Source organism: Cydia strobilella, chromosome 10, assembly GCF_947568885.1.
Source record: "Cydia strobilella chromosome 10, ilCydStro3.1, whole genome shotgun sequence".
In the NCBI taxonomy this organism is placed as follows: domain Eukaryota; kingdom Metazoa; phylum Arthropoda; class Insecta; order Lepidoptera; family Tortricidae; genus Cydia; species Cydia strobilella.
The window spans coordinates 11,605,241-11,628,870 of NC_086050.1; the positions used below are offsets into that span (position 1 = coordinate 11,605,241).

Genomic DNA, 23,630 nt, shown 5'->3' on the forward strand with positions numbered 1-23,630 from the left:
AAACTTGGCTTATTAGCTTCTTCTGCCTACCTCATTTTAAATTTTTATTCCTTGTAAAACCTAATTGAATGAGAATCATAGAAATCATCACATTTTTTTTTGTATAAAGGGGTTCATCAAATCATACTCGTCATAAGGCCTTATTATTATTTTAAATAATTTTGGTAAATATTAAATCACATGTTCCCATAACGCCACATTTACAAAATTCTACTTTAAGAAATTTCAAATAAACTTGTCTGGGTGTCTGGCGATTTTCGAGCGGGCGAATATTTCGCTCAGCGGCTAAGTCTGGCAATCCAGCGGGGAAACGCAGCAAGCGTCCTGGGGACGATGCCCCATGCAACTTTAGGTTTTTAATATCTATATTATGAAATTTGTATTGTAAATGTTTGTTGTGAAATAAAGATTCACAAATTCTACTTGCATGTGGCACAAAACTAATATGTAACAAAAATTCTTAAATATATATTTATATAAGTACTTTCCTTCTAAAAAGGCTTAAAATTTAAAAACATGGTGCAATGATATAACAATGAAATTTCAATTAATCATGTCAAATTTAAGTTCAAAGGACCTGTATGGTCGCATCAAATAATATTGTTGTACTAATACACTCATGGAGCTTCCATGAAAACATCAACTTTTTGTCCCTTACGAAACGCTATGGCAGCTACCCTAGTTAGTTAGTTAGTTTTGCTGGGTATTTTCCGCAACTCGACATCCAATGTGCCTATTTTGCGTGAAACGAGGTAGCGCTACTCTAACCACCCCAGCTCCTCCACGAAGCCTAGTAAGGTCTTCAGGTTGTTAGTTGCCTCCTTTAGTGTGCATGGATTCCCTAGGTATTTGCTCCTATATAGCAGCTACCCTAATAAAACGTATTAGCTGCTAAGAAACACTACCAATCTTACAGCCGAGTTATGATATTACAATGCTAATAATTAGTTTCCTAATTTTACTTCTCGCAAGTATTAAAAAGGTGGTGTCCCTTAGGTACGAAATATTTCATGGAATGCTCGTCGAATTATTGCAAAGTTTAGTTTCAGAGATGATTATAATTCAAATTCCATTATAAGAAATATATTTTTTTAACACAAATAAATTCGAAAAATGATACTAACAAATATTTGCTTATATTATACAAGAAAGTAAAGGTAAAATTATTCCAAACTTAACAGTTTATTAAAGCCAATATTCATTCTGGCAACACTCCATACATTTTCCACTAGCATAAGTAAAAAATGTGTGCACTCTTGTCTTGACATAAGGCCCAAGATATACTTGTAAGAGTTGTAAGTTTTATTTATGTAAGTAGGGACACAGCTATACTACAGAATGAGATATGAATATCTTTATCTCATTCTAACAAATACGTGTATTTGGGACAAGAGAACCAAACCAATGAGATCAACAGACGCGTACGACTAGCCTGGGCAGCCTATTCCAATCTCGAGTTTGCCTTCAAAATGAACCTTAAGGCCGAACAAAAAGCACGCATATTTGACCAATGTATCCTGCCTGTTCTCACTTATGGAGCTGAAACCTGGGTTTTCACCAAAGACATACTACGTAAATTGAGCGTTGCCCAGCGGGCGTTAGAGAGAAAATTGGTGGGGATCACATTGAGAGACCGTAAAACAAATGAATGGCTGAGACAACAGAGCAAAGTCAATGATGTTATAAAACGCGTAGCCAATTTGAAGTGGGAATGGGCTGGTCATATAGCACGGAAGACCGATTCGTGGAGCAAACGACTACTCGAGTGGCGACCATGGGGGGAAGAGCGTCCTCAAAGTAGACCCCCAGATGCGTTGGGACGACGACATTAAGAAGACTGCGGGGAAACAGTGGCTCCAAGTCGCACAGAACCGCGACGAATGGCGCACAATGAAGGAGGCCTACACCCAAAGGGTAGAAAAAGGCTAAAGAGAGAGAGAGAACAAATAGCTTTGTCCCGACTTACACAAGTAAAACTTACAAGTTTAGTGTATATCGGGCCTAATGTAAATTTGCCTTAGAAATAAATAATAATTTTATACACGACAGGCACATTCTGAAGGTGTCCGTGCAGGTTTGCTCCTTGGTGCCGTCAGTCGCTTGGATGCTCCAGTACCATACTGTATACCAGAACCTATTCTTTCTGGATCCAACTCACCAGCTTCAATCTTGGCTAGGATAGTTTTAGAGCATTTCAAGAAAGCCTCCTCTACATTTTCACCTGTCTTAGCACTGGTCTCAAGAAACACCAATTCTGAAATTTAAAATATAGATATTGATGAATTTATGGCAAAATAAAATATCTATGGACATGTTCATTCACAAATCTAAAATGTGCCAAATAATAAAAATTAGACACAGTTTGCTGTGAAAAAAGTAGGATTCTGAATGAACTTGTCTAAATTATCATAATTCATAATTAGCAAAAATTTAAACTACACCTATATTCAAATTTTATATTTTAATTCAGTCTACTATGTCTAGTGTCTAGTCTAGTGTCATGGCCAGAAACAATTAGTACTAATCTGATTATAATTAACTTTCTTAATCTTAAATAATCCTATGACAAAATGTATTTGATTAGATTACGAAATTTGCACTGAACACATTCACTACCAGAAATATTTTTTTACAGTTCTCCAAAAACCAACCCTCAAGCAATATCTCTAGGTGCCCGCTAGGCGGTTGACGAAGCCACATAACGATCAACACAGTATTATTTTGCCAAGTTTCATAATTAAATGGATTGTTTTCAATCAAAAGGTACCATATTGTTGCTTACCATAAGGACGAAATTGGATTGTATCTTTATACGGATAACCTGTCAGAGGGTCCTTATGGCAAGCTACAATGTGGTACCTTTTGATTGAAAACGACACAAATATCCTGTTACTTTTATTTTGCAAGTTTTTAGTATTTCCACTTTGTGACGCATTTCCAAAGCAATGAATGTGTTAATTTGTATGAAAATCATATTAGTATGAATGCCATATTCAATGTTCTACTGTCATTAGTAACTTTGTACTGTCCCAATACTATACTATCCACAAAACTAAGTGGCGAGTCTGGTCATAGAGCAATCTCTTTCACTCTTGGTTGGTCTTAACAAGGGTAAAGGAGATAGCATTATGATTATTTATGATCTCAGTCGCCAGTTCTTTTTTCAGCAAGTATATCACAATAATTACTTCACATACATGAGTATCATCGTGCCTAAAGCTAAATAAAACTATTACTCACCATTTTCCTGAGCAAATTGACTAGCTTCCGTAAATGTAACTTCTCTGGAGTCTTCCAAATCTTTCTTATTTCCAACAAGTAATATGACAATGTTGGGGCTAGCGAGAGTTCGCGCGTCTCTCAACCAGTTACATAGAGCATTGAACGAGTCCCGGGATGTGATGTCATATACCAATAGAGCACCAGCAGCCCCTCTGTAGTATGACCGTGTCACAGAACGAAACCTCTCTTGCCCCGCAGTATCCCAAATTTGTAATTTGGTAGATTTACCTCCTATATTCACAATTTTAGATCCAAATTCTACTCCGATAGTATGACACCTATCTTCTTTGACTACAATCGAAAAAAGTTATTTGTATAAATACCACCGAAAGAGATGAAAGATAGCAAGTGAAGCAACGATTTAAATAATTGTCTTAAGTAAATAAGACCGTTTAAAAACATACTAATCAATTTTACGGATGAATAACAAAAGACTTTAGTACTTACATTTGTTGCCAATAAAGTTATTAAGGAGGCTCGACTTTCCTGTACCCGCACTTCCAATAACGAGGAATTTGAACAAGTATTCTGTAAAACGAAAAGATACAGTGTTAGACGTTAAGTGCTGAAAAATTCATGGTTCATGGAAATTTGGGAAACCCAATAGATTCGATAAAGCAAATGTTTCTATATCATACCATAGGATTCGGACATGATGTAAGTGTATAATCCCAACTGGCCTTAATTTTATTAGATGTTCTGATGATAGAATAAAGAAACACAAAAATTTTATATATAAACACAATCAAAACACAAGATGTCTCATTTCCGGAGTTTTCTTCAATGTCACTTTTTTTTAATAAAAATACATATCACCATAGACATAGTATATACCACAGATAAGTAAGTAAAAGCCATGTACAGACAGTGTTGCCAACTCGGAATTTGAAAAAACGCTAGGCTTATGTCTGAATTATGCCAGAATTATGCTAAATAATTTTGGAATGTGTTAAAAAAATGATATACAATATATTGGTACGTAACTAAAAAATGAGGATCTTCCACAAAATCAAACCAAGCTAACTTTGCCCCAATTTGGTTAGCTAATGCCAAATTTCTTTAGCTCCGTCCACACTCGTGCGCGAATCGCGGCTTCGTGCCGCGTTTCGCGTACGAGTGTGGAGTGGCCTTTGAAATGTGACGTTTGTAGTGACTCTCCACACTATAGCTGTCGATGCATTACCATACCATAGATAACACAAAACAGATTAGTGAGTTTTTACGCACAATCTGATTAGATTGACAATTTAATTGGTAACGCAAGGACATTGTCTTGCCGGTTTCACTATGTAGTTGTGTATTATAATTTAATGTCTTATCAAAGTGACAAATGTATTTTCTCGTCGAAAACTACAACTACAACATAATAAAAATATTTCACCGTTTTAAGCAAATTTCTGACTGTGTCTACACAAAAATACAAAAGCCAGGTGGTTAAGGTCTGTCAGTCTGCACCCACGTACAGACGACGAGTGCGGTAGTCTGTTACGTTATAATAGGGGATATTACTGCAATGTTCTGTCACCAGAGTGCAGCACTAGCCTTTATAGCAAACCATAGAGTAACTTATACATACTGTAAACCTTACATACCAAAACTTATACATACCGGGAAACACGAATCCGAAATTTCGCTCAGCCTTTTTATCGTTCAAATATGCAAGAGTGACAGAGATTTTAGATAACGAAATTTCGATTTCCTTGTTTCGCGATAGACCCTCATATTGTGGTACTGGCGCCACCTACGCAGAGTTTCGCGTAATATTCCCTATTTCTCGTATCGTAAGTAGGTTTCAAACTTGGCTTAGGGACACAATTCACTTCATTCACTAAATTGTGCTAAAAATTATGCCATATGCCAAATGGAAAATTTCGATGCCAAAGGGTGTGAAATTATGCCAGATCCGGTACAATTTATGCCAAGTTGGCAACACTGTGTATAGACGGACGTACCGGACTGCGACTGTTCGATCGTGTGTATGGTTATTGCTGCGCAATGAGCAATGGGAGCATGCACCTGCTGCGTGTGTGGCCGAGGCCGAGGGATCTTCTTCGGGCCCTCCACACCCATGTGCGAATCACGGCGCGAAGCCGGGAACCTCAGAATAATTAGTTATTATTCTGAGCCGCGAACGCTAGTGTGGTGACGATTTCGCAGATCTACGACGCCCGCTCGCCACACTCGCGATTCGCGCACGAGTGTGGAGCGAGCTTCGTATAGAGCTTTAAATCCGTAACACACTAACGCACCGCACCGCGACCTTGGTGCGCCCAACCCATAAGTGAGAGCAAGAAATATAGATCTCTTTCTCGCTCTTACTTATGGCTGCTTCATTAATAGAGTTAAACCAAGATAAGTCTGCAACGATTTTGATAGCACACGCAGTGCAAGTGTTATTTTAAATGTCACTTTTATGCAATTATGACGTATTAACACTTGCACTGCGTGCGTTATCAAAATCGTTGCAGACATCCCTTGGTCTAACTCTACTAGATTTACATTCGCGGCTCGTCTCGTGTCTCGCCTGGAGCTTGTCGAGCTAACGATTACACTCTCGCCTCGTGGCTCATCTCGTGTCTCGGCCACGGCTGGTAAGCTCGTCGAGCTAATCAATTTTAATCACAAACGGCACGGTATAAGGTTTGTAACCGAATGACAGCCGGACGCGAATCACGCGAATGTATAGTTTGTCAAAGGACTGTCTTATTTCAAACATAGACAGAGAGAATCATACTATCTTTGTCTTACACTAGTACTAGCACCCAAAAGAAAAGGATAAGTATAGTTTTTTTTGTTCTTATTTACTGACAAGATTTTAAGATGCAGAAACGATGTGTAAGAGCGCTGTGCGGGTGCATCTCAGAGAGACTCCTGTAGGCCTCTCTTTCATAAATATAAGATTTTACCACTGCCTTGTTTATATGTTAAAGAAGTTGCTATGTTTGTAAAAAAAACCTTAATTTATATCCAAGGAACGATAAATTCCATCGTAACTTGAGAAACGAGTACAAACTCGTAAATACGCATCAAACTAAATCGGTCTTTTACAAAAATAGCATTTTTTCAATGTCAATCAAGATTTATAACAATATTCCGGATGTATTTAAAAACCTTGACAATACTAAATTTAAAAAGGCACTTAATGAATGGTTGTTGAGCAAAATGTTTTATTCCCCACTTGACTTTTTAAACAACAATGGTAAATTATAAAATAATAATAATTAATGATGTAATAATACATGACATACTTGACATATTCCGATATAGCGTAATAAAGTGACACAAAACTGGGGACATTATTGTATGAAATACTGTGACATATGTAAATAGTGTAAATAACTTGCCTGCATGTTGTGCATGACACTAAATATTGTACACCGTAAATACGGTAGACTGCGGAAAAGGACTTAAATTATCACCATTAACATCTTTTATATTTCTACCTGTGGTCTGACAATAAATATTTCATTTCATTTCATTTCATTTCATTTCAAGATTTGCTTGACCAACTATAAACAGCAAGCGCGCGCCCCTTTGACTCGTGCCCAAAAAAGAGCTCCTCCACGCGAGCGCTACCCGAGCCACTAGCGCATCGTTTACACTCGCACCTCGTGGCTCGCACGCGAACGTAAGCCGGCGGACCACATTACACACGATCAAACAGGCCTCGGAACGGACCAAAGTCGCGGTCCGGTACACCCGTCTGTTACACTAATCCAACTCCGGAAACGTCTATGGGAAACGTCAATTTGTTTATATCAAAGAATATAATACTCACTAGGAGGTTTATTATATACATTTCACTTGTCTTCATAGAACGTAGTGATTATATGCTCTTTGGTCTTCATGTCTTGTCAAATCTGTCAATTAATTTTATGAAAAAGATACTATTAATTCAAAATTCTGGCTATAGTTTTAACTCATATGTGAGCAAGTTTTCCTCTCCAACACTACTTCAGTTATCTTAAGAATAAAATTGTAAACATTCCAGCCAGGTTTCTCATGAGACATGAATTCCGCCAGGAATAAAGCGGGAGTGAGTACATTTAATTCTGTTTATATACTATACATCTTTGTAGTGTTTATATGAATGTCGAGATGATTTACTTTCTGGTTTTTACAGAAGAAAATTAAGTCATTATGTTACCTGACTTTGGGAGGCTCTGTGGCTTACCAATTTATTTATATGAAGAAAGATTTCAATGGTTACTATGAGAGTGTGCTGCAACCTCTAAGTCAACTTCTCAACCCTGAATTGGCGCACACAATTGGAGTATCTGGCTTTAAATATGGTCTGTTCCCAACTCAAAGTAACAGTGATTCAGAAGTTTTAGTAAGTTACTACCTTAGTAGTTACCTCCTTTAGTTTTATAACTTTCTTACTTAAAGCATTCAAAACTTCCCAGATTTTCTAACAAACAGCCAGACATGTCAAGTACCTGTTTGATGAATGATGACCAATGAAGGATTTCCTTATTCAAGTATTTTGATTGTAAATCAAATACATATTATAATAATATCCAGCTTCGGACACTGAAGGGCTTGGTTATGGTTACTTTTGATAATATATGTGAATATTTCAGTTATAACTGATTATTTTTTATTTACTTTACAGAAAACTGAATTTTTGAACAACAAACTGTCTAACCCAATTGGTATTGCTGCTGGTTTCGACAAGCATGGAGATGCTGTAATAGGCCTGAAAAATGCTGGCTTTGGCATGGTGGAAATAGGATCTGTCACTCCTCTCCCCCAACCGGGGAATCCTAAGCCACGTGTCTTTCGTCTGCCAGAGGACAAGGCAGTCATTAACCGATATGGATTCAATAGTGAAGGCCATGACAATGTGTATAATAAAATAAAAGATCTGGATAAGTCATTGTTGGCTAGTACACTGCTCGGCATTAATCTAGGAATGAACAAGCTGTCTGATAACCCTGTAAAAGATTACTGTTTAGGTATACAGAAGTTCTGGAATGTGGCTGACTATTTTGTCATCAATGTTAGCAGGTATAAAAATACAGCTAAAAGTATATCATTTGCCAATACTTACATAGAACAGGTGTTAAACTTAACATTCATGTTGCTAGAATACATGATAAATGCTTTTATGCTTTTATTCATGCAAAAATAATGTTCTTCAAATATACAATACTCTTTGTTGTACACCTCACAAATATAGTTTACCCTAGTGCTTTTTCTCTGTTTATATATTTCATAATCATAATATTTATTTTGTTTCAGCCCAAACACACCTGGTTTAAGATCACTACAGGCAAAGGATGAACTTTCAAAATTATTAACCAAGGTTAATAAAGTAAGAAATGAAATGCTTCCCAAGAAAAACATACCCCTCTTGCTTAAGTTGGCGCCAGATCTGACAGAACAAGATAAAAAGGATGTAGCAGCAGTTATCACTAAGAAAGGAAGTCAAGTTGATGGACTTATTATTTCTAACACAACAATAGACAGGCCACAATTGGTACACCAAGATGTGTCCCAAGAGCCAGGTGGTCTCAGTGGAAAACCATTGGCTAGCAAATCAACAGAAATGATTAAAGAGATGTATAAATTAACTCGAGGTTAGCTAGTCCATGTTGCTTAATTTCAATCACCTACCATTCTGCAAACATTAAGAATGGCCAAAACCCAAGTTTGTTGTAAACATATTACATTTAGGTACATAATATTTACTCTGGATGAATCATCTTAGGATATTAACAGTTTTTGTTTATATTTTCAGGTAAAGTGCCAATAGTAGGTGTAGGAGGTATTTTCACTGGCCAAGATGCATATGAGAAGATATTGGCAGGTGCTAGTGCAGTGCAAATTTACACAGCTTTAATATACCATGGACCTCCCATAGTCAATAAGATCAAACAAGAGCTTGCTGACCTCCTACACAAAGATGGCTACAGGAATGTCAATGAAGCAGTAGGTAAAGGTGTCAAATGACAAAGGTGGTATGATTTATTTTAATATTTATTAGTCCATTATAATAAAATATTGGTTTTTAGTCCTGACTTCACTGTAAAACATTCCATCTATGATGGCTTTTCTTTTGTTACCTCAGGTGCTCCTGTAAATATCAATGACAGAGAGTAAAACAAATAATAAAAAATAATGATTTAAGAAAACTTTGTTTTACTGTATTTGAGATTTTCCTTTGTAAATATCATTATCATTATGAGATACTTAGCCTCTAAGAATACAAGTCAATACACAAATCAAATCAGGGCCAGATTTAGAGGTGTGGAGGCCCCGGGGCAACAAAGGAGTGGAGGCCCCCCTAGTCCCAAAATATTTTTCCAAAGTCTATTGTCCCTCTTTTGTGGAGGCCCGGGGCGGTTGCCCCGGTTGCCCTCCCCTAAATCTGGCCCTAAATCAAGTAAATGATCTTATTTACCTTGTATTTTACAGTTAGGCAACTGTGATGCCAAGTACTGTTTACACTCTTCCAAGTCATTTACATTTTTCAAATCAAACAGCACCAAATTTTGTAGATTGTGACAATCTTTTAAATCCTTGAGTCCAGCATCACTGACATCAGCTATATCTGAGACTTGCAAGTGAGTTAAAGAGTCTTTACCATGTGATAAACCCTTCAATGCTCTGTCCTCAATATATGAACTTTTGTGAAGTATAATCTTATACAGTTTGATGCACCCAACTGAAAAAAAAAAAAAATTTCAATTGAGCATATAGATTAGTAGTTGTAGTTGCTAGTGACCTAGTGAGTCGCTTGCAAAATATTTTTTCAGGACAATGTAATTAATGGCATTTTGCAAAGTGATTCATTGTTTGGCAAAATACATACTTAAATGAGAGAAACCATAATGTGATATTGATGAATTTGTAGCATCAATTACTGCCAGTCTTGGGACTGGTTGGTCATTAGCTGGCAACAAGTTGTAGTCTGCAAGCTTCTGCCCTCCGACCCACTCGACGGTGCCCCCGTTCCGCAGTACCCATTCAGCGCACGCACGGTCAGGGCCAACTTGTTGTATACGCTCTGCGTCTGGTTTATTAAACATCATATTAACATATTCCCAGAAACATCTGACTTGATTGGTTTGCGCTGCTTTCACTGTAAGTGTTGGGCATCGTAATGTCTGCGAAATAAAAGAAGACTCGATGTTTTATTTGAAACGCTACCTTGGTCATGAAAATGTATTTCTCAACTGCGTAGTTGTGGTTTTTATGTATTTCCAAATAGTAGTTGAGCCATACAGAAAAGTGGATACTTATGTTAGGGAACTGGCTGTACTTACGAAGCGTGAGGCTACAGTCCACATCTTAGCAGAGAATAACGTAAACTTCGAAAATGTGATACAGTAAAATACTGGCGATGATGTAATGCGATTTTATTGAATAGTTAAACGTCAAAATATGAAAGTCCAAAACAGAGGGCCTACCGGCACCATCGGAAACCGTCTTCGGCTTCTCTATCGCTCTTCGGGGTAGGTAGACCCTCGTTTGAAAGTTGAAACGACGTAGGACGTGAGAGCATAAACAGTATAAACACAACACAGATAAAACAAACACAAATAACATACGCGAGAGCCAAAGCCAAAGAGTAGTATAATATGCCAAGGCGCTCAGCTCATATAATTTGTTTTTAAGTTGGCTAATATGATGTTTGTCTGGTTTTTCATTGACGTTCTTACTGCATCACACGAACGGATACGTGCAATTCATGAATCTATATAACTGGATCAGGCATGATCATTCAGTAGGAATAGCAGAGAAAGCGCTATTATTGTTTATCCTTGTCACAGTCTCAGTTTTTGTTCCCCACCGTAAATTTAGTACAGCGCTCCAGACTACGCGCCGCGATTCGCGCACGAGTGTGTAGGACCCTTATGGTTTATACTGTTTATAATGGGCAACAAATAAACTCGACTAATCATATTGTCGATTGTAGCATTGCGTATTTTCTGTCCCTCACGCAACACGGACGCACGCGTATAACACACATCTATAGGATCCTACCATCTATGGTGTAATTTTATTTTAAAAATCACCGGAAGAATACAGCTGGTATATGTCTAGTGCTGGGTGTTTACTGTTTATTGACATCTTTTGCAATCACTAGAAACTTGTGTGTTTAGACTGTTAAGATTAATTTGTTGATAAGAATCAATAATTTATTTAGAAAATTATTAAAAATGAAAGCAACATTAATTTTTGATAATGTGAACGACTTGTTGTATTCAAAATGGGACGAAGAATTCATAGAACGGATGAAATCGCTGAGCGAACAGGTAGATACATTCGAACCAGTTTTTAGTTAGTTCTAATTAGTTAACTATTGTTCGTCTCATGATGTAAGGTATGTAGCTTTCAAAAATATTGTTTACTGCGTGCAAAATATTGTGCACATATACGTTCATTTTTATTTATTTCTGGCAAGGTTTATTTGCAGCTAGCAATGGGTCGTAGGTACCAATATTTTTATTATGGAATCTATTTTGGAATATTACCTGTAACTCCTGTAAGTTTCCAATGCTATCACCAAATGCTAGTAGTCTTAACATTGCACCAACTTGGCCTAGGGGTTCAAGGGGTTCACCCGGATTGCTAGACGCCGGTTCAAATCCGGGCAATCCGGCCTTCACCACTAGACGGCTTCGTCACTTTTTCTTTAATATGTGACATCTATTTCAGTTTATAATTCATATATAGTAGTGTGCCTAGTTAAAAAACACATCAAAATATTTAATAAAATAATTTAATTTGTTTTCAAAGTTGTGTATATTAATCTGATATGAATGACTAGTGGGGAAGCCAACTATCCAGCAAAACAGCCCCTTGCCCACAGCCTTGTACTTAAGGGGGCCCAGCTAAAGCCAACCCTTTTTAATAGATCGGGAATATACATTGAAAGAAAGGGGCCTTGCAGATTCAACTTTGCCTCCAGCTAAATTAGTTTATGCTAGCCACTGTTGTGCATACATACATAGAAACCAAAGTTATAATTTTTAGGGTTCCGTACCACAAAAGGACCAATTAAGTTTAAATTTGGTACACATATGTAAGATTGTGACCCAAAGATGGACATGTAACGTAAACAAATTAATCTGAAACACTTTTGGGGGGTAAATGAAAAAATTAAAAAATAAAGTTTGTCAAACTATATCGTGTTACATATCAAATGAAAGAGCTCGTTGTGAGAATCTCAAATATATTTTTTTTATAATTTTAAGATAAATAGTTTAGAAGTTATTCAAGAAAATAGGCAAAAAATGACCATTCCCCCTTTATCTCCGAAACTACTGGATCAGAAATTTTGAAAAAAATACACAAAATAGATCTTTACCTATAGATCACCGGAAAACCTATAAGAAATGTGCAGTCAACCGTGAGTCTCTGGGTTTTTAAATACATTTCACATAAAAAAATACCTACATTGTTTAAATTGTGTAATGTACGGAACCCTTGGAACGCGAGTCCGACTCGCACTTGGCTGTTTTTTTTTTTGTTGTAATAGATCTTGTGTCTTGTTATGCTAAGTATTTCAAACGATTTGACATAAATGTTGTGTTAAGGACGGTAGTACTCTTTAGTATACTGTGGTTAGGGTTTTTTTTCTTGAGCATAAGCTTAATTGCTTTACATCAATTATCAGGAAATACATTAAATATCTCAATTTCACCCTTCTTTTCACTCTCTTTAGGGATGATTTCCGAAATAAAAACTATCCTATGTCCTTCCCCGGGACTCAAACTATCTCTATGCCAAATTTCAACTAAATTGGTTCAGCAGTTTAAGCGAGACAGACAGACTTTCGCATTTATAATATTAAGTGTAAATAAGCAATCAAAAGTATTTGTACATTTTAGCACAGTGACTTAGACCTAACAGATGGCTCCAAAGTGTCACAACTGTTGTCTCCCATAATTACATCACAGCGGGTTATGGCTGCACAGTTTGGGAACACATACTCTTCCATGCAATGCAAAGATGACACAACAATCGTATTTGATGAGGTAACTAACTAATATCTCTTTAGTCTAGATAAGAATATACAATAAGATGAGATCAAGAAAATCTTGCCAATATGCAATCTGGCCTAGTCTTTTTTTAATTAATAAATTATGTATTAACCTCGTAAGGCCCAATGTGCATTACAATGTACACTCTGTTTCAATCTAATTTGAACCTTACACTAGCTGAATTAAGTAGCATTTCTTTTGTTTCATTGTTTTCTAAAACAAACTAAAGTCAACCTTATCTTCTATACAACAAGGTTCAAATTAAAAAAAATAGGGAAACTGTATGGTGGGCCTTACGAGGATAAAGGATAATTTTACAAAGCAGGACCTAGTCCCACAGAAAGCTCAGTAAGGCTCGTGATGTAGGTAGTAGACATAAATACATACCTACTAGTTTGCCAAAGGACTGTCTCATTTCAAACATGGACATAGACGATCATACTATCTTTGTCTTACACTAGTACTAGCACCCAAAAGAAAAGGATGAGTATAGTTTTTTTTGTTCTTATTTACTGACAATTTTGTTTGACCAACTATAGTTATATATAAATACTTATAATACATAAAAACATCCATAACCCTCTGCTGTGCAGGCAGGGTCTCTACCGACTAGGCTAGGAGGTCATTAGCGTCCGTTTTTATGAAAGGATTATTGTATTGAATGCAAAGAAGACACATTATGCAACCCCCTTTTTTTGAAATTGGTTGGGAAAGAAGAATGTAGCAATATAATTTATATGAATGATCCAATTTCACGTTTATGGTGGTCCCACTCTGGCTGTTAAATAACATCGTGTGACAGGGACAACATGATATTATTGATAGTGTTTTATTACGTTGTTCCTGTCACACAATATTATGTATCATTTTATAACAGCCAGTGTGGGACCACCATTAGCTAAAGGAAGCGATTTTTTTTTCAGTGGTTGGACCATATTTTCATCATTATTAGTGAGCAGTCAGTGGATGATGCCCAAAGAGAAATGCTGGACCTTAAGACTTTTGTACAACACATCTGTGGGCAAAATATTAATTTGTAAGTTTCTTGACTGAGCTCATTTTCCTTTTTTTAATCCCTGCCTTATGCACCAGTGAATGTGTTCACACTGTTTATTTATTTCAAGTTAAAACCAGTTAAATATTATTTTATTACACTCGCTAAGACGCTAAGTAAATGTGGAACTGCACACAGGCTTAGCGGGAACTATAGAAAAGGCGTTTTCTCTAGGGAGTTATGAAGTTTCTAGTATTGTTTTTTGCCTTTATACTTCATTTTTATCACAAGTGTGATGAAAAACATTGTGTAACTCGGGGCGTAATAATATTGCAAACTCGAGTCTATAAATCGCTCCGGCAAACCATCGCGATTTAACTATACTCTCGTTTGCAATATTTAACTTACGCCCCATGTTGCACAATTCTTTGCACTTTAAGTGATTGTTATATTCATCATCTTTCTCGCGTTGTCCCGGCATTTTGCCACGGCTCCATGGGAGCCTGGGGTCCGCTTGGCAACTAAAGTGATTGTTATATTATTATTAAATAAACATAAATTGCATATATGGTTAAATCTCATTGCCAAAAATTGGTAAAATTTTCTCTAAATAGTTAAGAGATTTGTAATAGTTAGCTTGAGAACCATTGGTGTGGTGTATCATTAAATACCAAATTAAAATTGTCCATTATACCTCATCCTTAGACTCCAGTCTCCGGTCTACCGCAACTGGCTCTCCGTGTTAATTGACAGCCGCACCAAAGGGGACTCCATACCGGGAGCAACTGGTATCATAGGGGAGTCAGGGGCCACTGGGGCAGCGTTGAACGCGCTCAAGAGTGCCTCAAAGCAAATAAAGGGCCAATACCATCTGATGCTTTTTGTGGGGGACAAACAGCTCGCGTTGTATTCAAGGTACGTTTTTAACATCCTGATATGGATAGCAAATTGGAACTAGATCCTACGATTCACTAGGCCCTAATTTTTATGAAAGTGACTGCCGTTTGACCATATGACCCAGAGAGGACACAAGGACTTATTGCAATTAGTCTAGTTCCCTCACGATGTTTTGCTTGACCAAAAACCGATTACTAATTATAAATAGTAGATTGTACAACAAGGGCATTAAGCGATCCATTTTTCGATCACCTGGTCTTGTTTATTAACTTGAACGTTAAATTTAAAACTTATTTTACGCGATTAAGTCCCGTCGTTGTGAATAATAATAAAAATACACACACTAGGGTTGTCACTCCGACACAACACTTACGACACCCGGTGATTTAACAAATTTTTTTCCATAAGTAATATTTGCCGGCAGCCGTGGCACTGAAGAGCTGACGCCGCCGGACCTGATCCTCATTAGCATGCAATGCATCGCCGCGCAGGAGTACTGGGAAGAGTCTGGGAGTCAATATGATGACGTAACGATCCGGCTACCTTGTACGTGACATTTTTATGATATTAAAATAGTTATTTACGATACAAGTGCGGAAAGGAGGAAATTGGAAACGAGTGGCGATAAATTAAAACACGACCGCAGGGAGTGTTTTAAATCGACACGAGTAGCGAATTACCTATTCGCACGTGTATCGTACAACGTTGTTTACAGTACATATGGCCCTTTAAACTTTCGACATATGCACGAAAAGTGCTCTTTACGCACTAGTGCGAGAAAGTAGCACCATATGTACTGTAAAAACACTTTAATAAAATGTAAGGAATCGAATGGTACCATTATTTTTTTCCTCTTTAGAACTTACAAAAAAAATTTGATCTCAGGTCTTGTATTTTTTTTATTATTACTATATTTTTTAGGTTTCCAATGTATATAAATTGCTCATTTTCTATCTATTTAACTAAAGTTATACATTTGTCAACAACTCTATTGTGTTGCCGCGCAGGGCTCTCGGAGCAGAACAGCGCAGTGGTGCAGTTGTGCGCGGGGGCGGCGCACGCGCACGCGCACGCGCACGCGCCGTGCGCGCCGCACTCGCTGCACGTGGCGCGCGTGGCGCCGCGCCTCGTGCTGCTCGTGCTGCGGGACTTGCAGATGAGGTAGGCTGTTTATATTGTCCCCTTGAACACGCCTATTGTGCAGGATGCACGAAGGTTGATATTGGGCTGTAGCCGCGCGCGTTAGTTGACGTCTTTGGAAACGGCGGAAGGTTTATCTTCCCGGTTACCGTATAGAGTCTGTGCGGGAAGAGAAGTCATAGAATGTAATGTTCCCTTATATTTCACGAGTCTTCTTTTTCCGCACAGACTATAGTTGCGGCCAACTTATGCAGCACTACTGAGTTGTAACCTACGCCATGTTATACTATAACAACTCATGTTCATCAGTAGAAGTCAGTTTTTTGTAGATACATTTTTTTAATTTGAGTACAGAACGTAAACGTGGACAGTCGCGCTCCCATATACTAAATTATGTGTGGTGACCGCGATTTGTATTACGAGTATATGCTCCATCTGAATGGTTTTTCTATCTATCTATCAGATGATATGAAGATGTAGTTCAGAGGGTTGCGACGAAAACTCTTGTATCTTCGAGCGATATTAGAGAGGCAGAGTAAGAAATTTCGTTTTTCGCGGTGGGCCTCAGGTGATGATTGTATAAAAATGTTATATCTACAAATTATAGGGAGGTGGGGACAGCAGTAAACATGGCGTCCCAAATCCTGTCCAACTTGCGTAGACTGCTGTTGCAGAGGAATTTAGAGCTGTTGCCCAGCACACTCGATACCTTGGAAGCGGCTTTAAAAAAGGTAAATACCATATTAAAATTATTTTAAATAAACGCTCAACATGTTTAAAATAATTTTAATATATTCGTGTCTAACAGGAGTTTTATAGTTAGAAAGGTAAATAACAAAAAATATATAATTAAATTAAACATTAATATTAGTCCTTTTAGGGGGCTTCCACGGAGTTTGAAGATCAAAGTTTCGTCTATGTGCCTCTGTTACTTTTGTATATTCACAGTAAATACGAATTTTACTTTTAAGTGCGTATAAGTTAGTTCAGTTTTTTTACGTAGGCGTACCTATATTAAGCGTATGGCTTTGACTGTGCTTACCCGATTATTATTTTCAGACAACCGACGCCCTTCGCAAAAACAAATCGAACGCAAATCTCTGCGCGCGTCTATCGAGCCGGATGCTGGAACTGCGCAAGTCTTGCACGACCACCACTCCCCTCACACCAGAGACCACTGCCACGGCGATGCACACCGCACTAGAAACTGTCATAGGTAAAATTAACTACTGTTTTATGGGATCCATAGCCAGAATGTCTAAAAAATATCGAACGCAAGTCTTTACGAGCAGATGCTGGAACTGCGCAAGTCTTGCACGACCGCTAGTCCCCTCACACCAGAGACCACGGCCACGGCGATGCACACCGCACTAGAAACTGTCATAAGTAAAACTACGTTTTATGGGTTACATAGCCAGAATAGCTAAAACAAATCGAACGCAAATCTATCGAACGGATGCTGGAACTACGCAAGTCTTGCACGATCACCTTGCATGACCACGGCCACTGCGATGCCCACCGCATTGGAGACCGTCATAGCTTTTTAAGCATTTTAAGGGTTCCGTAGCTAAAATGGCAAAAACGGAACCCTGTCAATTTGTAATAAATAAAATACAATAAAAAGCTAGCCCGGGCATATCTTTAAAGTATAGTTCTTATAATCATTTTTTCTTTTGATTTTCAAATGCAGCACCTGCAGTATTTTCTGCTTTGCCTTAAGGTTGACTGATAGAGAATACCTCATGGCATTAAGTTCGCCGCTTGTAGATTATGTTCTTTTGTGCAGTAAAGTTTTAATAAGTAAATAAATAGTTCTTATTGTGCTTAATTATCTTGTCCTACAGAGCTTCTAAAACCAGATATACCCAGCTTGAACCTGGCGGTTCCACTCAAGGAAGTGAAGACAGCAATGGCGCCGTACGTCGACTTCCTCAAGATCAAAGCTCAGCGATACTTCAGCATGGGATCATATCCTTTTTAATCTATGCATGTTACATGAACAAGCATTTGAATTTTGTGGCGTTCTGTAGCTGCCAGAGTCTGTGACGTGTTAAAGGAAATTGAACTTTCTGTAGAGTAGTTATATTCCATATTTAAATAGCAGTGCTACGACGCGCCGCTGACGATTGCTCGCGAACATTGGCGCTACCATTTAAATATCGTACGTAACTTAACTAATATCAGATACATTGATTGAGTAAGATGCGTAAAATGTAAGACAATTTCGTGCTTCGAATTTGACAGGTAAACGAGATGGCGCTGTATAGCTAACTCTGATTGTCAAAAGTTGACGTTTGACAGTGACCGCAAAATATATGGAGCAGTACAGCGCCATCTGTTTTGATGACAAACTAAGTCGCACGTTTTTTTTTTCTTAGACTACCTCTCTATTACAATCAATTATCTTTGCTAATATATAGAAGGTCCAAATTCCTTTAAATCTATTAAGATTGTTTGATGTGAACTCTTTGGAGGGATCTTGGACCTGGCCTTTTGAAATATTATGAACCAATATAAAGTCATGTATGTGCATTATTGTCCATATTAAGAGTCCCCGGCAAGCTCGGCCGAATTTTACCTTCCCATACAAACGGAGTTCCGTTCTCATTTTAAAACTACGGGTTGGATTGTAATGAAACTGTCTGTAATTAGTTTCTTTGGTTCCAGTTTATAAAACAAACGAAATAGAGCAAAAACAAGTTTTGTATGAAAAACTTAAATTCGCTGTATTTTTTTAACTATGGTATCTGAAGATACATAAACTAATTATAGACATAGATATATCTTATCCTATTGTAAGTACAAAGTTTCAGAGTAATCTAGCTAGTCGTTTTAAAATGAGAGCGTAACTACGTTTGTATGGAGATCGAGCTTACCGGGGACCCTTAAGACTTGGAATTTTGTATTAGTGTGTTGCAGGGGTGCATATACCCCTGTATGAAGACACTAACAATCATAATGTTGCTTTCCATATCTTTCTTATTCCTACAGCACGACGTAGGTCCTTATGGTTGCTTATTAGAACTGCATCCCCATTCATTTATGATACGTGTTTGAATGGTTTTAAAATGCATGCTTTTTTATTTTGCAACCAGAAATTGTTTCGTGACCCATAGCAGATTTTAAACATAGAGTTGGATTGAATCCAAATTTACACTTAATGCCGTAGAATACACGCATAAAGAAACACTCACTTGCTAGTGCCAGTAGTGTATATACCCATTCCAAACAACAGCTTGAATTTAGTAAGAATTTACTTATAAGGTGTAGTGATCACGCTACTTATACATTATTATTTAACTTATAGGTACTGTAGTGTTTTTTTTCTTTCTATAAGGTTACTAGTTTCTATAAAAATATCCAAATAGTTGAACATACGAAAAATAAGTAGTACTTAAAGTAAGTTTTTTCCTTTTTTTTAAGTTATCTTTAAAAAAAAGTACAAAACCAACAATATTAATGCGATTGACGCTTAATTAGGAACGGTGTTGCCATTCGAAAACTTTACTTGTAATTTTGTGTTGTATAAAATCGGGCAGTGTTGAAACTATTGTATAAATTTATGTATACCTCACGTAGATAGAAAATAGAGAAGTAGTCAAATTTGTGTAATTACTTGCCATCTGTATAACCCATTTTTAAACAATTATTCCTTATTTTGTTTTAGAATGTCACGAGACAATTTACATTATATAGCTGTGTGTTTGATCAATATTTTCGCTTAATGTGTAATGTGGGTGCACGTGCGGTAGTGACGCGAGTTCCCTAACGCTGCACAAGTATGTGGAGGAGTTCCCCGGGCTCATACACTTCGTGTACGTGGACCGCACCGCGGGCCGGTTTCTCGCGCCCGACATGGCGGACTGTGCGGACATGCTGTCGCCGCACACCGTGAGTGTAACTAATGTGTAATGTGACGGACGGTAGTGACAGTTCCCTAACGCTGCACAAGTATGTGGAGGAGTTCCCCGGGCTCATACACTTCATGTACGTGGACCGCACTGCGGGCCGGTTCCTCGCGCCCGACATGGCGGACTGTGCGGACATGCTGTCGCCGCACACCGTGAGTGTAACTAATGTGTAATGTGACGGACGGTAGTGACAGTTCCCTAACGCTGCACAAGTATGTGGAGGAGTTCCCCGGGCTCATACACTTCGTGTACGTGGACCGCACTGCGGGCCGGTTCCTCGCGCCCGACATGGCGGACTGTGCGGACATGCTGTCGCCGCACACCGTGAGTGTAACTAATGTGTAATGTGACGGACGGTAGTGACAGTTCCCTAACGCTGCACAAGTATGTGGAGGAGTTTCCCGGGCTCATACACTTCGTGTACGTGGACCGCACCGCGGGCCGGTTCCTCGCCCGACAGTAATACCCCTATTGGACTCTGCAGCTTGAACCTTAAAAGGTTTCGTGTTTTGATATATTACCTTATTTGATCTCATAGGTACACAACATAATATCCCGGTCCTTGGCGCTGACGCGCGAGGGCTACAGCGCGGCAACATGGCGGCGCGGCGCGCTGCACGCGTGCTCGGTGCTGTGGTGGGAGCGCCGCGCCGCGCCCGCCCGCCCCGCCTACCCCACCCGCCCCGCGCGCGCTCCGCACCCCGCCGCCGTGCGCGCGCTGCCGCCGCCGGGGGACATCCTCAACTCCTTCTACAGGTTACCTTACGGTTACGGTTATATGTTCTTAAGAGGAAAGGGGACGGCCGCTTCTCCACACAAACCTAGTGCCCGTTTTCCTCTCTGAATATTAACAATTTTGAAAATAATATATTGACACAAGATGTATCAACCAACCGTGCAACAACCACTATGCCCTTTCGTTTGTTTTTTTTTTTCAAATTTTTTATTATTGTAAAAGTTAGAAGCATTTAAAAATTTGTATGGAAACTTTTAGCTTCTAATTGTTATAATTTCAAGCAAATAACAAAAAGGCGATTTAGTGCGGATCCCATGACATTCGTCTTTGAGACGAAGGGCCTAATAAGCTCGAATGTGCGAGAGCGATAGAGGCAGATAACTATTCTTTGATGTAGGCGATAATGGCGGTAGCCCCTCAGGGTTACTACGACGCTCCTAACTTAACGATGATACCTTTATCGAGGGACAAAAAGAGCGTTTCTTTTGTTGCCATTTTTTCGTGACCTTTTTTGCCACTTTTGTGTTATTTCTATTCAGAATCATGAGCTCTTTCGATCCTCATGCGATAAAAAAATGTCCCAGTTTGTTTCCTATTGTGTTACAATTTCCCCATATACTTTTTGACGGTAACAAAAAGGAATGTTTAAAAAATGTATGGAAATTTTGGGACACTTTTTTTTCTCCTATAAGGATGAAAACGGCTCGCGATCCTGAATAGAAATAACATAAAGGTGGCAAACAAGGTCACATAAAAAATGGCAAAAGAAGAAACGCTCAAAAAGCGACATACACCGGGAAACAGTGCGTAATAAAAGCGCCATTTTAAAAAAAATAATCTAATTGCGTCGTTAATAATTTTGGGTTTAAAATAAACCTAACATTTTTTTTTCCAGGCAACTTGCGGAGCTCGCTTTTCCAAACGATTCCCAAGGAGTGACCATCAAGGAACTGATATGCGTGCACCTAGGGCTGCTGCCCGCGACCACGGCCGTGCAGCAGGCGCGGCGGCTGGCGCACACGGTGCACGAACTGTTCACTGACAACCCTGCGACTGCTACAGACTTACTTTAATAAAGAAGGCCGGGAAAAAATAAACGTAGATGGCGCTCTCGACGATTCGATATCTATTTACAGTATAAGAACCCCTCCTAGTACTACGATCACGTACCTAAGGCTGAGAACGCACTGCGATTATTTTTTGCGGTTACAGTACCGCAAAAAGTGTAACGTACGGCATGCTTCATAAGCGCACGCACTTAAAATACTGAAACCGCAAGAAAAAAACCGCAGTGCGTTCTAAGCCTAATACACCATTCTACACTGATCCCTGCTTGTTTTCATACATTTTATCACGGTTAATACGCGTTCCCGCTTGAGACTCTTTCAACGTGACCCCTTAGAAACTTCTAAAGCTGGTTTTATTGTATTTGCAATTTGACTTTCGGTCAAATCCAATAGTAAATGGCGCTCTCATCGATGGTACAATTTTTGTATGGAATGCGATAATGCCATTGATAAACAAAATGGCTGTTGCCTTCCCCATTATTAGATCCATGGGTACTATAAGGGCGACGGTTTGTTCATAAGGTTTGAACCTTATCAAAAAGAGATAAAGTTCAAAATAATGTAGGAATATTTCCCTTGCCCAATTATTTAAGATAAATTAGATAAATATTCATAGATTTCTATATTTTTGGTCTCATTGCGTTGAAATCTGAGGGTTTTTTTTAATTTGCTATTTTACTTGGGTAACCTAGCCTGTTATCGCTTGGCTGAAGCTGAGACAAGTCATAGGGCTTTCGACAGCGAGTTCCCGACCTTTAATAGAACAAGGAGATTCACCATGTCAAATGTGTCGTTTACCACAATGAGGTGCCACTGTGATAATTAGAAATGTATAATTTCCTTAATTAAACATTGAGGCTAAACGTGCCAAAGTTCATTACAGTAATACTGTTTACAATTTTAACTATTTTTTACCTCTGATGTTGCTTGGATTTTTTTTTCCGAATTTATTTCTATACTACCTGTAGTAATTATAAGTATTGTGACTGCTTTAGTATTGTAGGGAAATTAATTACCATGTTAATTGTAAAGTAACCTAATATTAATTATGACATTGAATTTATATTAGATTTTTTGTGTTTATTACAATTTATTTTAGTTTTATAACATGTTTGTCATTATCAAATGTTATTTTGATGGCCCTAGTATATAAGAATTTGGTAATTTATACAATTAAGTACCTGAACAGCAAAGAAACACATATATACAGAGTGATTTTATTATTTCTGACCATACTTTGAAGGGTGAATAAGAAGGTCATACTGAACAACCCAGCAATGTGACCCAGCGATTATGGAACAGTTCGGAAAACGCAAAAAATCTGTTGTCTCATACATTTCGCTGAATCATATGTCAATGTTTTCTATGTAACAGAAGATTTTATTTTCATGGATTTCGGGGTTGGCCCTATAGTAAAGTTGTTGTTCAGTATAACCTACATATTCACCCCTCAGAGTATTGTCAGACATAACTAAATCACTCTGTATGTATAAGGTTTGGTCCTACGGTTGATAATGCTGATATTAGGTTTGAGTAACATTCCATTGCCTTTCCTTGCCAATGTTTTTAGTTTTTATGCTTTATTTAAAAACTATAATTAAATAAACA

General features: G+C 38.2%; 4 protein-coding genes across 4 annotated transcripts; 2 read left to right on the forward strand and 2 right to left on the reverse strand.

Annotated features, from left to right (window-relative positions):
• Positions 1 to 1,794: 1,794 nt before the first annotated feature.
• LOC134744682 (ras-related protein Rab-4B) lies at positions 1,795 to 4,087 on the reverse strand. The gene is made up of 4 exons (XM_063678589.1): positions 3,921 to 4,087; positions 3,730 to 3,810; positions 3,241 to 3,573; positions 1,795 to 2,254 (listed from the first exon to the last, which is right to left on the reverse strand). The coding sequence occupies exons 1-4, from the start codon at positions 3,934 to 3,936 to the stop codon at positions 2,037 to 2,039; spliced, it is 648 nt and encodes a 215-aa protein (XP_063534659.1). The 5' UTR covers positions 3,937 to 4,087; the 3' UTR covers positions 1,795 to 2,036.
• A 3,098-nt stretch (positions 4,088 to 7,185) lies between these two features.
• LOC134744625 (dihydroorotate dehydrogenase (quinone), mitochondrial) lies at positions 7,186 to 9,237 on the forward strand. Its single transcript, XM_063678506.1, has 5 exons — positions 7,186 to 7,318; positions 7,406 to 7,615; positions 7,898 to 8,292; positions 8,527 to 8,864; positions 9,026 to 9,237. Exons 1-5 carry the CDS (start codon positions 7,292 to 7,294, stop codon positions 9,235 to 9,237), a joined length of 1,182 nt encoding a protein of 393 aa, XP_063534576.1. The 5' UTR covers positions 7,186 to 7,291.
• Positions 9,238 to 9,248: 11 nt separating this feature from the next.
• Positions 9,249 to 10,774, reverse strand: LOC134744685 (ATP synthase subunit s, mitochondrial). Its single transcript, XM_063678594.1, has 4 exons — positions 10,554 to 10,774; positions 10,100 to 10,394; positions 9,689 to 9,952; positions 9,249 to 9,361 (listed from the first exon to the last, which is right to left on the reverse strand). The coding sequence occupies exons 1-4, from the start codon at positions 10,575 to 10,577 to the stop codon at positions 9,327 to 9,329; spliced, it is 618 nt and encodes a 205-aa protein (XP_063534664.1). The 5' UTR covers positions 10,578 to 10,774; the 3' UTR covers positions 9,249 to 9,326.
• Positions 10,775 to 11,376: 602 nt separating this feature from the next.
• Positions 11,377 to 23,592, forward strand: LOC134744996 (BLOC-3 complex member HPS1). The gene is made up of 12 exons (XM_063678953.1): positions 11,377 to 11,546; positions 13,125 to 13,271; positions 14,201 to 14,313; positions 14,977 to 15,186; positions 15,593 to 15,714; positions 16,176 to 16,329; positions 16,916 to 17,039; positions 17,368 to 17,524; positions 18,153 to 18,276; positions 20,052 to 20,199; positions 20,758 to 20,975; positions 21,851 to 23,592. The coding sequence occupies exons 1-12, from the start codon at positions 11,451 to 11,453 to the stop codon at positions 22,026 to 22,028; spliced, it is 1,791 nt and encodes a 596-aa protein (XP_063535023.1). The 5' UTR covers positions 11,377 to 11,450; the 3' UTR covers positions 22,029 to 23,592.
• Positions 23,593 to 23,630: the final 38 nt, after the last annotated feature.